The 15,183-nt window shown below is 42.3% G+C and overlaps 1 protein-coding gene across 1 annotated transcript; it reads right to left on the bottom strand.

Annotated features, from left to right (window-relative positions):
• Positions 1–12,106: 12,106 nt before the first annotated feature.
• LOC127305121 (protein neprosin) lies at positions 12,107–14,584 on the bottom strand. The gene is made up of 5 exons (XM_051335495.2): positions 14,498–14,584; positions 13,911–14,096; positions 13,277–13,489; positions 13,035–13,181; positions 12,107–12,556 (listed from the first exon to the last, which is right to left on the bottom strand). The coding sequence occupies exons 1-5, from the start codon at positions 14,582–14,584 to the stop codon at positions 12,185–12,187; spliced, it is 1,005 nt and encodes a 334-aa protein (XP_051191455.2). The 3' UTR covers positions 12,107–12,184.
• Positions 14,585–15,183: the final 599 nt, after the last annotated feature.

Raw genomic sequence — 15,183 nt, 5'->3', positions numbered from 1 at the left:
TATTCTTTTTGTGCCAGCACATATCCAACCCATCAACATCAGGCATGGCAAAGACTGGGAAGAAGCAGCTGGCTGGTATGCGGCTTCATCCTAACATCATTGTGTCTAATTGATGCTTTTAATCGGGTGCTGGGGTTTTTTGGCTCTGTCTGAATATTTCTGTACCCTAGGATTAAATGAAACTAAAAGTTGAAAATTGCTATGATTAAACAATTTACCTTAGTTGTTCGAGTTGGCTTGCTTCTATGCATTTCAACCATCAATCTAATGGTTACATATTTTTCTCATACATGTAAAGAAGCGCCCCTCACCGAGATAGAGAAGGACAGGGCTAGGACAATGATGCGGAACAACCGTGTCTTACAATCCCTGGGTATCCCCGCTGTAGTGTCAATTTTTAGGAAGTCACATGGTGGTCGAGGTGGAGGTCGTTCCACACTTTCAAATGATGAGTCATCTGCCATAACACAAGGCGAGAGCTCAGATTATCATCCGAGCAATGACCAATTGGTTGACCAGGAGGATGGGGAGGTTGAAGGGAGTATAGGGGAACACATTGAGAAGGTGCATTCTGCTTATCATCTTTGGAGCGCTGGCATTATTTGTATCTGTTTTCTTTTTTCTGTTTTGCTATAACCTGTGATGTAATGCCATTTTGTTTTGCTATTTTTGCGAGGCATTGAAGGATCCCAAGAGTAGAAAGAAAAAGGCTTCTGTTAGAAAGACAAGCCCAGGGAGGAGGAGTAAGAGGTTGCAAAAGGAACAAAGTTCAATGCCTCCTGTTAGAGTGTTTGCTGATGCTCCAGGAGGGAGAAAGAGGCATCTGGAACCTGTTGCTGAAGTTCCTTCCAAAAGAGTCACCAGGAGGACATCAAGTGAAGCGTCTGCAACCAACAATGAAGATACTCCGCCCCGCAACAATCGCAGTAGCTCACCGCAGATTGATGAAAGGATCGATGAAGCAAGCACTGTTCGCAGGGACACAGGTCCTACTGCATCTGATGTCATGGTCCATCAGCACTTTGATTCTGATGGTTTTCTTGATCCTGAGGATGATGAAGGCAAGTTTTTGTTGGACAGCTGTCCACACTATCTACTGCCTTTTTTGTTTATCTTTATAAACTCTTTTGGTTGTGGGTGCTGCTTTCTGACATGATCTTTTGTATGTATGCTATTCAGGTGGAACCACTGCTGCAGGTGGCCGTAAAAGGAAGGGCACCGGGCTGGAGCGGATTTGCAAGGGGATGGGAGTCAAGCTTACCATTGAGATTCCTCCAGGGCTGAAACGTCCTGAGAAGCCTTTGCCTGCTGCCAAGTTTGCATCGGAGGGTGGAATGCTTGCAAGAGGCCAGATGCCGCTCCTTCCGCATTTCAAGTTGTACAAGAGGGATGAGAATTTGTTGGCCGACTTCGTTGGAAAGATGGGGGTAATCTTCTTCATCACCAGTTCATTTGTTAGATGATAGGAGTGCTTGCTTGATTGTCCATAGTTCATGATAACTAACCTCGTCCTTGCCCTTGTTTGCTTTGTAGGCAAATTTCAACATGGACACAGAGTCGGAAGACATCCAGAAGGCTTGCTATGACGTACTGCGGAAAGTGTCGAAGAACAGGCGCTACATCCTGAAAAGGGACTACTTCGACAAAGTACCAGCAAATGAAGTCAGCATCAAGTCCCCTGTTAAGGATGTCTCAGATGAAGAATGGGAAGCTCTAACTGCTCTGTGGGTAACCCCAAGACACAGGGTATGTTCTTTGCTTCAGTTGCAGTCATTAGTGCTTGCATGGTAGACATGATGCTCATCGTTATAGTGTGCACATTGCTGAATATCATGATTGTGCCCTTCTGCAGAACACATGTACCAAGAACAAGGACAGTCGTGCTGCGGTCAAATTTGGCCAAAAGACTGGCTCTCGTAGCTATGCTACTCATCTGTATGCAACTGTAAGAACACTCTTACAGAATTTCCTTTTGCATCTTACTCTTGTCTCCACAAGCTTATGTTCTGATTCTTGGTGAACATCATTTCCAGAGGGAGGAGCGCAGAGGTGAAGAGCTAGATGCAGTCGACATCTTTAAGGCAACCCATCACAGCAAGAAGGATGGTTTCTCTGAGGAAGCTCTAGCTGCAATAGTAAGTGACTTGTTCATTTCACTTTTGTGAACCATTCTTGGACCTGCGCGTTTCCTGAATTGATGAATCTTTTGGAAATGGATCTCCAGGCTGATATGGAAGCTGAGATGGCTATTCCTGTGCCAGAAGGTGCACCGCCAAGGTCTGCAGTCGCTGTTGTTGCAAAGGTTCTTAGCAAGGAAGCCAAGCACAGCACTTTCCTGAAGAATGCTGGACTTCAGCCCAGTTCCACTGTCAAGCTCAACAAGCCCACCGCAGCTGCTGTATCGGCGCATGTTCATGACCTGGAAGCACAGCTGAAGAGGTCCCAGGAGGAAGCTGAACAGATGAAGCAGCAGTTTGCTGCCATCATGGAAGAAGCTGCTGCCCAGAAGGAGAAGCAAGCGGCAAATGAAGCCGCACAAGCTCAGCGTGACAAGGACTACATGGAGCTCCTCAAGCGGACTGAGGAAAGTGATAGGAGGCTTGCTCACATGATGTCCATCTTCGGAGCATCTGCGAATTAGCTCCTGCTGCTGGTCGTATCCCTTTTTTGTGTCCCGCCATGGAACTTGGTCATATCCTGGCAGCGTGACAATAACTTGGTCATATCTGTGAACTTCTTACTGTGAATCTGTGAACTTTCTTGACATGTTGGTGAATCTGTGAACCTGGTCATTTTGCTGCTGTCACTCTGCTGTGAAATTTGCAGATTTGAAATGTTGTCTTTTATATTTTGCTGTTGAATTTCCTAATTTAATATATGCACTGTTGGGCTATTGTGGGCTCTTAAAAGGCCAAGGCCCAAAGTAGCCTAGAAATATATGGGCTCTTAAAAGGCTAGAGCCCAACAAATAATTAATTGCATTTTCGAAAAATGGGAGTTGAAAAGGCCAAAAAAGGCCGAAGCCCAAAAAACTTGCAGGACCGTAAAAAGGCCAAAGCCCATAACTTTTATGGACCCAAAAAGGCCAAGGCCCAATATCTTTATGGACCCCAAAAAGGCTGTGGCCCAAAACCTTTGTGGACCCTATAAAGGCCTAGGCCCAAAATCTTAATGGACCCTAAAAGGCCAAGGCCCAAAACCATATTGGACCCTAAAAAGGCCAAGGCCCAAAACTGTAATGGGTCCTAAAAAGGCCACGGCCCAAAACTGTAATGGGTCCTAAAAAGGCCACGGCCCAAAACTGTAATGGGTCCTAAAAAGGCCACGGCCCAATGGAAATTGGCCCAGGCCCAGTAAGTACAGCAGCTAAAAAGGCCGTTGAAAAAAAAATAAGCTAAAAAGGCCGAGGTAATTGGGCCAGTTACGGGCCAAGGCCCAACAAAGCCGAAAAAAATAATCAGAACTAATGGGCTCAGCCCACATAAGGAGCTGAATGGACCAGGCTGAATTCAAATAACGACGTTTCTAATTCGTCACAATTTTGCCACGTCGGATTGCCACGCTGGACTCGGGGGCAGGTGCCCATGACGTTTTGGGAACGTCATGCAGTCAGTGACATTTTAAAACGTCACAAAGCTCTACGACGTTTTCAAGTGGAACGTCTTAAGCACTCACTGCTGACTCCCAGCTTTCGACGTTTTGAAAGTTGTCACAATAACGTCACAAGTAGCCATTAGTGACGTTTCAGTGACACCTTTATTTCGTCAACTTATGGCAGATTTCTTGTAGTGATTAGTGTACCTCCTTAGTATGTAACTGAGTGGAATGCTATCAACCCTCAGGTGGTCCAGCAGGCATAAAACATGTAGGCAGAACAGTCCTGTTGTAATAAAATGAAGTTTCAATCCATTAGAAACGGTAAGAAGTGCAAGTATGGGTGAAACAGAAGTTTAAGTCACTAGGTAACAGAAGTACAAGTTCTTGTTTTTTTGTTTTTTTTATAATGTTTTTGTACCTGTGTGTTCCCATAGCAGACACTCGCACCTGTATTCGCCTCCAATAGGATCTGCAAGTACTCTGAACTGATGGTTTGACCAAGAAAAGTCGGTCGTTGGTTGGTGATAGGTCACCAGATAATTGTACTCATCAAGTTCAGGGTAGTCTGGGTTTGGTTTTATGCGGAAGAGTGTGCTTTTCTTCAGCAGAGCCTGCAACTCTTTGAAAACAGTCTTCGTATAAAGTTGCTGGAATTGATGCTCAAATCCATAATGGGTTCTCTTATTTGTTTTTGACTGAAAAGAGGACACAACATATTTTTTTAAATCTTTTATGAAGAAAAGATAACAAGAATGCTAACATGAAGCACAAGATGTGTAGTAAATGTTTTTTAAATTAAGTACCTGTATTGCATATGTCTTTAAATTTTCTGCCTGTCTCCTTTGGAATATTAGTTTGGTAACTTGTTCTGCAAAACGGTTCAGACTGAGCTTCTCATTTAACAGACTACGCTTTAGGGATGCATTCATGCTTTCTGAGCGCTGAGTAGATGTCATTCTTGCGCAGAAGACGTTCTTGAAATAGGCTGAGATCCACTCCTCCCTGATTTCCCAGAGCTGCAACATCATGGGATCATCGTGCAGATTGTATTTGTCAAGTAGATTTCGCCAAGCGTTTTCAAATTCTGTAGGCATGAGTGGCCAATTCAGGATTGCTGTAAACTCAGCCTTGAAGGTCAAATACTTCTTGTATAGACTCGACAAGTGTAGGTGGAATTTTTTCATCATATGCCATCGGCATAGTTTATGCAGTGTTTTAAAGAAAACACGAGGGATTGCTTGTGCCATGGACGGGCATTGGTCTGTAAATAAAAAGAAGGTGTCTAGAAATCAGAACATAAGTGAAACAGGAAAATTTGAATTTCGGTTCAGATGTAATATTATTTACTATGCTATATGTTCTCACAGAAATATGCAAAAGATTGTGCGTAAATAGACCTGTTAAAATTATTGTGGGCTGCTTCCCATTCATACACCTTAAGAACGTTCTGAACAGCCAATAAAATGAGTCTTCACTTTCATCCCTGACAAGAGCACAAGCAAAAATAGTGGACTGCAGGTGATGGTTTACTCCGACAAAGACTCCGAGGGGCATGCTGTGTCTGTTTGTTTTGTATGTTGTATCAAATGTTATGCAATCCCCAAAATCCTAGTATGATCCCCTACAGCTTGCAGGAGCCCAAAATATATTCTTTATACGGTTTTCATCATCAAGCTGAAAATCGAAGAAAAACTCTTTGTTGCAAGCTTTCATCTCTCCAAAGTAAGACAGAAGCTTATTAATGTCGTCTCTAATATCCTCTTGGGAATTTATTGCCTTCCTGCAATTATATGAATGGAAAGTACAGATTGCTTTAGCATGAAGTACAACCATACTACAATCAAAAGAACATGGAAAGGTAGACATGCAGTAACAGGAATGTTTTTCACACGTTAAGTACAGAGTTATCATAAAGGGAAGTTGAGGTTCACAAACAACTTAAATTCTAAGTTGAAAAGAGCAAAAAGGTTAGATTGTTGCTTTACCGGTTTAGTAAGTCGCGCCCATGAAATGTTAAGTACTGCGTGCCTCCCACCGATGAATATAGGATCGACAAAATTATCCGATGAGTTACATTATTAAACTGCAGGAACTTTACAAATTCCAGCAAAGAAGGGTCGAAATTTTTATGAGAATGTATGAAATTCATCATGCTGGGGCTTTGAATCATATGGTGGTTGTGTTCGAATTTTATATTCTCAATTACATAAGTATCATCTTCCTTCTTCTTTACTCTAATACCAGCAGGGCAACCACATCGACTAGTGGTTTTATCACGCTGGCGGTCAGTTTCTGCAACAATGCTCTCGTAATGACCTTGGTGGTTGCAGTATAGGTATCGATTGGCACCATTGTGCTGTCCAGTTCTGACTCCAAAACCAGCATGCCTTGCATATCTGTTGTAAAATATTTTGGCATCCTCGAAATCTTTGAATACCATTTTAATCTTTGGTAATAGATAATCTAGAAGATCATTATCCTGCAAAAACAAAAAACAATAGTACATTAGGCATTTCAATGATAAGTACAAGTATCATAAAATAGAAAGTACAAGTATAATGTAGCAACAAGTACAAGTGTGATACAGCAAGATGTTTAGAAACTAAATTTCTTCAAATGTACTCACATGGTTGTAGCGACGTTGCTCCACTGGGGTATCTGCTTCTTCTTCAGGGAGTATTGGGCAAGGCGGTGTCACCAATGATTTGTGTAACAATGGATCTGACGGGTCACGGCGTGGTAATCTAGATGACGAGGGTCGTACAGGGTCACGAGGAGGCAATCCAGAGGACGAGGGTCGTACAGGTGCACGTGGAGGAGGAAATCTAGAGGATGAGGGATGTACAGGTGCACGTGGAGGAGGAAATCCAGAGGATGAGGGATATACATGTGCACGTGGAGGAGGAAATCCAGAGGATGAGGGATGTACAGGTGCACGTTGAGGAGGAAATCCAGAGGATGATGGACGTACAGGTGCACGTGGAGGAGGAATTCCAGAGGATGAAGGACGTACAGGTGCACGTGGAGGAGGAATTCCAGAGGATGAAGGTGCTGCTGTTTCAGGTACTTCTGGTTCCCTACTAGTCATTTTGTAGGCACTAGAATTATGTTGATCTGGAGGATGTGTAGCACCAACCTCAGCAACCTTTCTAGCAGGTCGTCTAGTTGATAGGACACGTGCAATATCCAGGATATGTGGTGGCACAGCAGGCCCTGGATTGTAAGGAAATTGTGACGTTGTTTCTGTTTCAGCACTTTTGTTCGTATCACAATTTGTTTCTGGACTATACATGTCTGAGTCCAATCCATTTGTAAAAGGTGAGTAGCCAGTGACAAAGAAGTTGCGTGGAATTTCAGGAGTAACCCACTGTAGAGGTTTTGGATCAAGCACAACCTCACTTCTTTTTTTTCGTCTAGCCATTGATTCATCCTGCTATAGTAGAATATCAGAGATTTATTCGAATTAGGAATGACAGTACACATATCACAATTATAACTTGGATCAAATAACTAGTTCATGAAAAAAAGAGAAGTACTATTATGGAGAAAGAGAAGTACAATATAACCAACATTAGCAGTACAAGATAACTAAATACAACACTCAGAGGTTACTAAGTACAACTAGAATAACAGATAAGTACAGGACAAAAGGATTTACTAAGCTCAAGAGCTAAGTTCAACTAGCAAAACAGAGAAGTGCAGGTCATAGGGATTACTAAGTACAACTAGCTAAACAGAGAAGTACAGTATACAGGCATTACTAAGTTCAATTTTTTACTAAAGTTCATGTGCTGAAATAGAGAAGTACAGTACACAGACATTACTAAGTTCAATTTGCTAAGTACAGGTCAAAAGGATTACTAAGTACAACTAGCAAAACAGAGAAGTGCAGGTCATAGGGATTACTAAGTACAACTAGCAAAACAGAGAAGTACAGTACACAGGCATTACTAAGTTCAATTTGCTAAGTTGAATTTGCTAAGTACAGGTCAAAAGGATTACTAAGTACAACTAGCAAAACAGAGGAGTACAGGTCAAAAGGATTACTAAGTACAACTAGCAAAACAGAGAAGTACACTACACAGGCATTACTAAGTTCAACTAGCAAAACAGGGAAGTGCAGGTCATAGGCATTACTAAGTACAACTAGCAAAACAGAGAAGTACAGTACACAGGCATTACTAAGTACAGGACAAAAGGATTTACTAAGCTCAAGTGCTAAGTTCAACTAGCAAAACAGGGAAGTGCAGGTCATAGGGATTACTAAGTACAACTAGCAAAACAGAGAAGTACAGTACACAGGCATTACTAAGTTCAATTTGCTAAGTCCAGCTAGCAAAATAGAGAAGTACAGGTCAAAAGGATTACTAAGTTCAAAGAGAAGTATTGGAGTTGCAGTAGAAGCAGAGAAGTACAATAAGCATACAAAATAAGTACAATTTCAATATTCGTCAAGTACAAGCAGAGAAGTACACTGAGAAGTTCAAGATTATAGTTTCTAGCTGTACAACATTGTCTCACCTCATTTTGTTCAGATGTACTTCGTTTCAAAGGTGTAACTGCTGCAGATATGCAAGTTTCCCTTATTTTATCTGAGAGCAAAGTAGATTTGTGAGCAAATCGAGGTGAAGATCTTGTAGGAACGACATCTTCAACTTTTTTCCGTCGAATCTGCATCTTCTTAGATTTTGGAGGATCCATTTGCTTGGATTTCTTGAATTTGCAGAGAAGGATGCAGAGAAGGATCCCCCAAGAGACTCGCCGGAGAAGAGGGGGGCGCGCCAGAGAAGAATTCGGCCGGAGAAGAAGTTGGCTCGCCGGAGAAGAAGATCCCGTGTGCTCCGCGCGAGATCGGTCGCTCCGCGCGAGCTCGGTCGCCGCGCGAGCTCGGTCGCTCCGCGCGAGCTCGGTCGCCGCGCGAGCTCGGTCGCCGCGCGAGCTCGGTCGCCGCGCGCGACGGCGCCGGAGGCGGAGGCGGGGCGGAGACGGGGGGGGGGGGGGGAGGCGGGGGGCGGGCGCGGGGTGGCGGCGGAGGACGGGGTGGAAGCGGGGCGGGATCGAGGCAGGTGGATTTTGGTCGGGGCGGGGGGGGCTCGGTCGGAGCGGGGCCGTTCGGCCATAAACCTTATATAGGGGCTGGTGGTGCTCAGAATAATATTCTGAGCAACCCGTTTAACACATTGTAATTCAATGATCTCCATGTATGATTCGTCGAGCTCCCATGGCTAACAATTAGAATATATGTGTGCGGTCCTATGAGAATATATATGTATGGCTACCATGACTACTGTGTGAGGATATGTGCACTATATGTGTATTACCATAGAATATGTAATGAAAAAAATTGAATGAAAATGGAAAAAAAATACAGGGGCTAGAACCCTAAACCCTGGCATGGACTTTTGTCCCGGTTGGTGTTACCAACCGGGACTAATGGCTCACCAACCCGGCCTTCCATCGCAGCCACGTGGTGACCAACCGGGACTAAATCTTTGAGCTTTAGTCCCGTTTTGGCATTCCCGGATGGGAAACCGGGACTAAAGGCTCTGCCGAACCGGTAGCGAAGACCTGTTTCTCTACCAGTGGGGTCCTCTTTCTTGGTTTATAGCGTTGCACAGTAATGGATGCATGCTTATCTATTATTATGTTAGTTCTTTCTTATGCTTATTAGATCCTCTTTTGTTCTGAATAAGATTGCTACTTCCATAGATGATTCAGAAGTTCAGAGTTGGGACAAATGCTTATATTTCCAAAACCTTGGTTGTTGATATGTTGTTCTTTGAAAGTGTTCACTGGGCCATCCTCAAGAATATCCTGTTTTGCTTAATGCCCGATTTTGAAAAAATCATTGTTGGTGGACTCTGAGGGGCCCTCACTTTGCTGGAGGTACCCCGAGGGACACGCAGTCATGGATACTGATTACTATATATATGCTTCATAAAGCTTCCTGCTGATTTTCGCTATTCTTAATGTGGCCTTTCTGCTGATGTTTTATTATTCATGTTAAGAACATTTGGCGTAAGAGATGTTGCAATTTTCCCATGCTAAAACAAGAGAGATTCATCTTTCATGTTTGCAGCTCCCGACCAAAATACTTTTATGCTTATTTGGAGCGAAAAATATATCATCACTTTGCCGGTCCATTATGTAACTGTTAGTAGTTTATGTCCTCGCTACCAATTTAAAAATAAATGAGTTTGAGGATAAAATCGCGTGATTGTATATTGCAAATAACTATACTATCTTTGAAAACCCGTCTTTCAATTCTTTTTCTCATTATAATTTATCCGCCTTTTGGCAAGCAATCACCTGGCTAGCTGCTTTTCCGACCTGGTTTCATAAATGAAGCAGGGGAACGCTGCTCTACAGTGGTGTTGTCTCCATCCACTTTCATGTTTCATGTGCATGAGTGATAAGTGTGTGTGCAGTGGCCTATGTTAGAGTTGTTTCCGTTGACTTATTCTCCTCTAGTTTTGATCGGATGAAGCCTGGTGATCAGGGGGTACGTGAGCACCCCTTCACTGCTCGACACGTGTAAAACGCTGTGTATTCTGCCGTTAGTCTGGGATAAGGTCGTGTGGTCCTAAATAAAGCTTCTGCTTTTTTGCCCCTTTCCTCATCCACCAGACGCGCAGCAGACCAGCGCGAGAGCCTGGCTAGCGCCGCCGCCCACGCAACCATCCCTCGCCGCGTCGGTAGCCTGCTGCTTCCGCCGGCATAGAGTGGCCGCCTACTTCTGCAAGTCCGGGCGCGTCGAGTGCGGCCATTTCCTCCGATGGAGGTCTCAATCTCAATCAGACCATGCCGCATCTACAAATCAGAAAAAAGGAAGGGGATTTGAGGTCCAGAACTGGTAAACGGAGGATGGGTCGGCCTCGTAGGCGCAATGGAGCGCGATGGAGCTCCTCGAGGTAGACGTTGCTGGTACCGTCGAGCGCGGTGAGCCTGGGGAGCGGAATGGTGCGGGGCGCGGGGGTCGAGGCCTGCGGTGCTGCGCGGAGGTGTGGAGCCCGGTGGATCAGGTGGCGGCGGTGCCGGCCATGCTGCGGAATCCAGGCGCCCTCCCGTCGAGCTGGTGGTGCACGGCGAGCTCTGGGTTGAACTGCCCCCGCCTCCCGCGCGCCTCCAAGGGCCGCGCCCGCGACACCAGTTTCCCGCCGTAGAACGCCGCCCGCCACCATGGCGAGAGCTCGGCGGACGAGGCCGCGCCACCTTCTTCCCTCCTCTGCAAGTGGACGCCTCCAGCGAGTTTCTCTCTCTTGATGTGTGCCTGCTCCTCCTCGTCATCTGCGTGCGCGGGGCCTCCATGCTAGCGCGGCGGCGAGCTCCGCCCCGATTTGTGCCACTCCGGCGTGGTCTGGCGGCAGTCGGAGGCGATTCCGTGGCCAAGGATGCAGAGAGAAGCGCGCCGTTGATGTGCACACGGAGGCTTCCGACAGATGAGCAGTCCGGCAGCCAGCACTATGATTGGCTTCGTCTCTTGATTTTTGTTGGAGCCGTGATTTTTTTTTTCATTTGAACTGAGGTCTCGTGATAGACCGATAGGAGAAGCAGAAAAGGGAGTTCAGGATAATTTTATTCTCTCCATCAAGTGGGCCCGACGAACATGCATCATGTATCAGGATGAAAAGTCCCTATTGGACCGTGTAGTCTCCGTTAGTTGACAAGCTAGGATGGGGAGCATCCAACGGTGCTCGACCAAATCCAACGGTGATAATCGGGTGCTCACGTACACCGAATCCACTCTCTAGTTTTGATAATGCATAATCCAACGATGGATACTTTGACTGGCTAATAATCAGGCTGACAGGACTACACGCTTTCGCAAAATATGAGCGAATGGTACTGTCGTGCCCAGCAGCTTGACATCCTTCGCCGCCCATCATTTTCTTCTTCCTTCATGATCACTTCATCTTTGGTGCTCGTAATCTCTCCTGTATATGTCCGATATTGAATCTTGGCTCAATTTCTATTTGTAGCTCCGTTACTTGTTCATATAATGTTCGTTAAGATGACTAGTTGTTGCACGTGTTTGCTCTTGAAAATTAGCGATGTTTTTCTACTAGTATATATAATGTAGACCTTTAAAGGTACCATATGTGTAATCTTGTTTTGTTACCATCTTAGCAAATAAGGATCTAGAAATGAGTAAGACAGTGAGAAACGAGCAAGGCAGTGAGGACAATAAGGCTTTGTAGTTTGATGCGCATGTTTTAGTCATTGAAGTAAACGTAGGGAGAACATTAATCTTCCAAACCCAAGAACTCTCACTTTCTATGGTGGGAATACTTTTTTCCCATCGAAGGGAACACACATAGCATTGCACAGATGATGATATGGAGAGACTATTACCCTACTTAAAAAGATGTGGTATACCGCAAGATACACACAAAGATGCTAATAAAATCAAATGACAAACAAATACATGTCCAGGTGCACCAATAATGGATAATATTCCTCAATTTTGACGATCATGCTGCTTGTACTCTGGACCACATTAAGAATAAGCTTGTTCTTCTTATGCTCAATTACCCATATATCTTAGCAGCTAGTATGTGTCAATTTTATTGTAATATTAAGTACATTGTCAGACTAAATCACCTGGTCCACCATAGTATATATGCATACCAGACTTGTTCATTCCAAAACCATCGACCGTGAATTTGTCTGAATTGGTGCTACCAGCAAAAGCTTTGTTGTCAACTGGATTTAAATACTTGTTGTATTTATCAATTATTTGGATGTTTTCTATATAAGCTGATTTTCCATATCCTTCCGAGGCAAAATGACCACTACCAATTTGTGGAGAGTCTGTTGAGGCAGTGGGTCCAGAAACATGCCCGCCCCAAAATGCAGTATCACCTTTGTCCTTAATGAAGGTGAATAATGAACTTGGCCAATATCCAACTGGAGTATTCTCTTCACCATATACCACCCACCAATTTTTAGTCCTCGGGTCCTAAAATAAATAAATTTATGGAATGAGTGTCTTACTTAATGCATATGCGGATGTAAATTTTGTCGTTTAAGTGTTCAGGGGCATAATTTATTTCTCTCCTCTTAAGGTAGATAAGTAGACATGTTTTATCTTAAACTTTTGTCATAACAAGGAATTTAAATCAATAGAACACATTTGAGTTTCATGGGTGTTAAAAATATTTGCTAAATATCTATTATCTTAATGGCATGCTGAGTGGTAAGTTGATTTAGAACAATACTTTGGATCATCTGTATGTCAAATGTCTAACACATATTATGAGATTGTGAGATGGTAGGAAAAGAATCATCTCTTCATTATTTTAATGGTGAAACTCAATAAATATCATAGTGACCTACCTAGATTTTTTCACAAATCAAATAAATTAAGTAAACACAAAGATTCACATGCAAGGATTTTACATTATATAAGGTCTCTAAATTAGAAAAATCAAGAATACCTTGAACATAAGAACAGTTATGACATATTGTGGTCCATTATATACTGAAATAGGTTGCAACCTTCCTCCAAGACCAACATTGTGGTTCACTTGCACAAAACCAGGACATGTGTGATCATAACATGACTTTTTTAGTAAGCCATCATCCTAGTAAACATTAAAGTAATATAAAACTATAGTTATATGTCTATATCATATTATATCTATAGTGCAACAAGTTTCAAAATAAATATCATGATTACCCAAGAAACATGGAACCTAGCGAAGCTATCGCCACTTAGACTCGGGGATACCAAATAACCAACACCAATTGCCTCTTCACGACCTAATCCATTATAAATTTCTATGGATGTTGCACTAAGATCCTTTGTATGATTCTTCACCTTTGGCTCATAAACATTTATAATAGCCCTTGTCCCGTATATATCATCGTGCTGATATCTGATTCCCACCTCCTACAGGATAGAACTAGTATCGTCAATAATGTTGGAGAATATGAGTTGGGAATGCATATGTTAAACCTTTCAATACGGTGTCAGCTGAACTTGGTAACAAATTAAATTCATTCAAGTAAAGGTCAAGTAACATGTATATTGAAGAAAAATGTGAATGATACTTACTGAATAAACAAATTCAGAGGATCTTAATTTACTTGAAATATCCTTTCTCTCTAATTGATTCCATTTAATGATGACCCTAAATCATATATTTCATATTACAGACCATAATTTGAGACTAAAAGAGATGGTTCAAATATGATGATGCACTAGGATAGTATTTAGGAACTTAACTAACTTATCATAGTATGCGTACATGGTATGTTTTGATGAAGTAATGGCTGCTAATGTTCTCTCGAAGATATATAATAAAACTCACCTCTTGTTGTTTATCCTTGCCAACCACTTCATCAATACTTTTGGATGATAAACGGTCTCTTATATGGTTACGTAGTATAGGGATTGTTCCTCTTGGGCAGGAAACAAGAGGCGGATGTGCTTGTGATACATGATGTAGAGACGCTGATTTGACATCCATCCCTATTGGGAAAGAACTTGGTTCCATCTGTTTGCAAGCGAAACTTAATCAATGAATAATGGATATGTATAATAGATTGTGTAATTTGAGTCATTATAAACAAAGTATATTTATCAGCTCATGTTTAATAAATCTACACATATCAAAAAGTTATTTATTTCATGCTTCTAATTTCATAATTTAAAAAATGGAACCAAAGAGAGATTCTTGAAACAAGAAGGAGGTGACACAAGCAAAGTTACGAAATACAATAGCCTGGAAAAGAGCGATGCAAAAAAAAAAAAATCATGATATAATCTCGTCAGTTTCTACACCAACCTCCATCTATAGGAGGTAACTCACTCTTCATGGGTGCATGTACTCGAATATGAATCAAGTAAATTTACCAAATATTGAATGCAAGACTTTTATTTATGTATTAGATTTACCTGAATTTTGTGGTTTTTCAACAATGGGTGATTAAAAGATGGTTGTAGATTCACGTCAACGCAATCAAAGATATCTCCGCCTTCCATCTGCTTTGAAGTTTCATCACCTTGTTAGCCACCAAATAAGCGGCTAGATATAGAAATAAGACAATTGTTGGTCCATACCTCAATGGTTTTGTTAAATTGTTGACATGTGACGATGTGGCCAGAATTTTCTCCTTGATTCATAGATTGTGTACCATTTCCTATAGTGGCTAGAAAAATATATGATAGAATAAGGGTCAGTCTAAGAGATTGCCTTTCCTTCATTTCGAAAGCTTGGATGGATCAATTCCATAATGCATATAGAATTTTATATATAGGCTTTCCAATATACCAGGAATTAAATGGTCCCATTGAAGGTACACAATGGATTGCAATTACGGCCAAAATATCTTTTTTGGTATCTGCACATCAAGACCTATTATTAATTGCATAAATGTAAGTATAGAATTGTATGTTTCCTGAGTATCATTCTATAAATATATCAAGGCTTTAATATATAGTAACTATATATTCCATAATTACACAAATAATGATATGTAAACTTTCGATATAAATATTGGCGCAATTATATTCTTTTACTATGCACTAAATGCATCATATATTTTACGACATTAAATACTTGATATAATGAAATCAACCAC

This window comes from Lolium perenne, chromosome 6, assembly GCF_019359855.2.
Source record: "Lolium perenne isolate Kyuss_39 chromosome 6, Kyuss_2.0, whole genome shotgun sequence".
Taxonomy (NCBI): Eukaryota; Viridiplantae; Streptophyta; class Magnoliopsida; order Poales; family Poaceae; genus Lolium; species Lolium perenne.
This window is presented reverse-complemented; position numbering and strand designations above follow the sequence as displayed.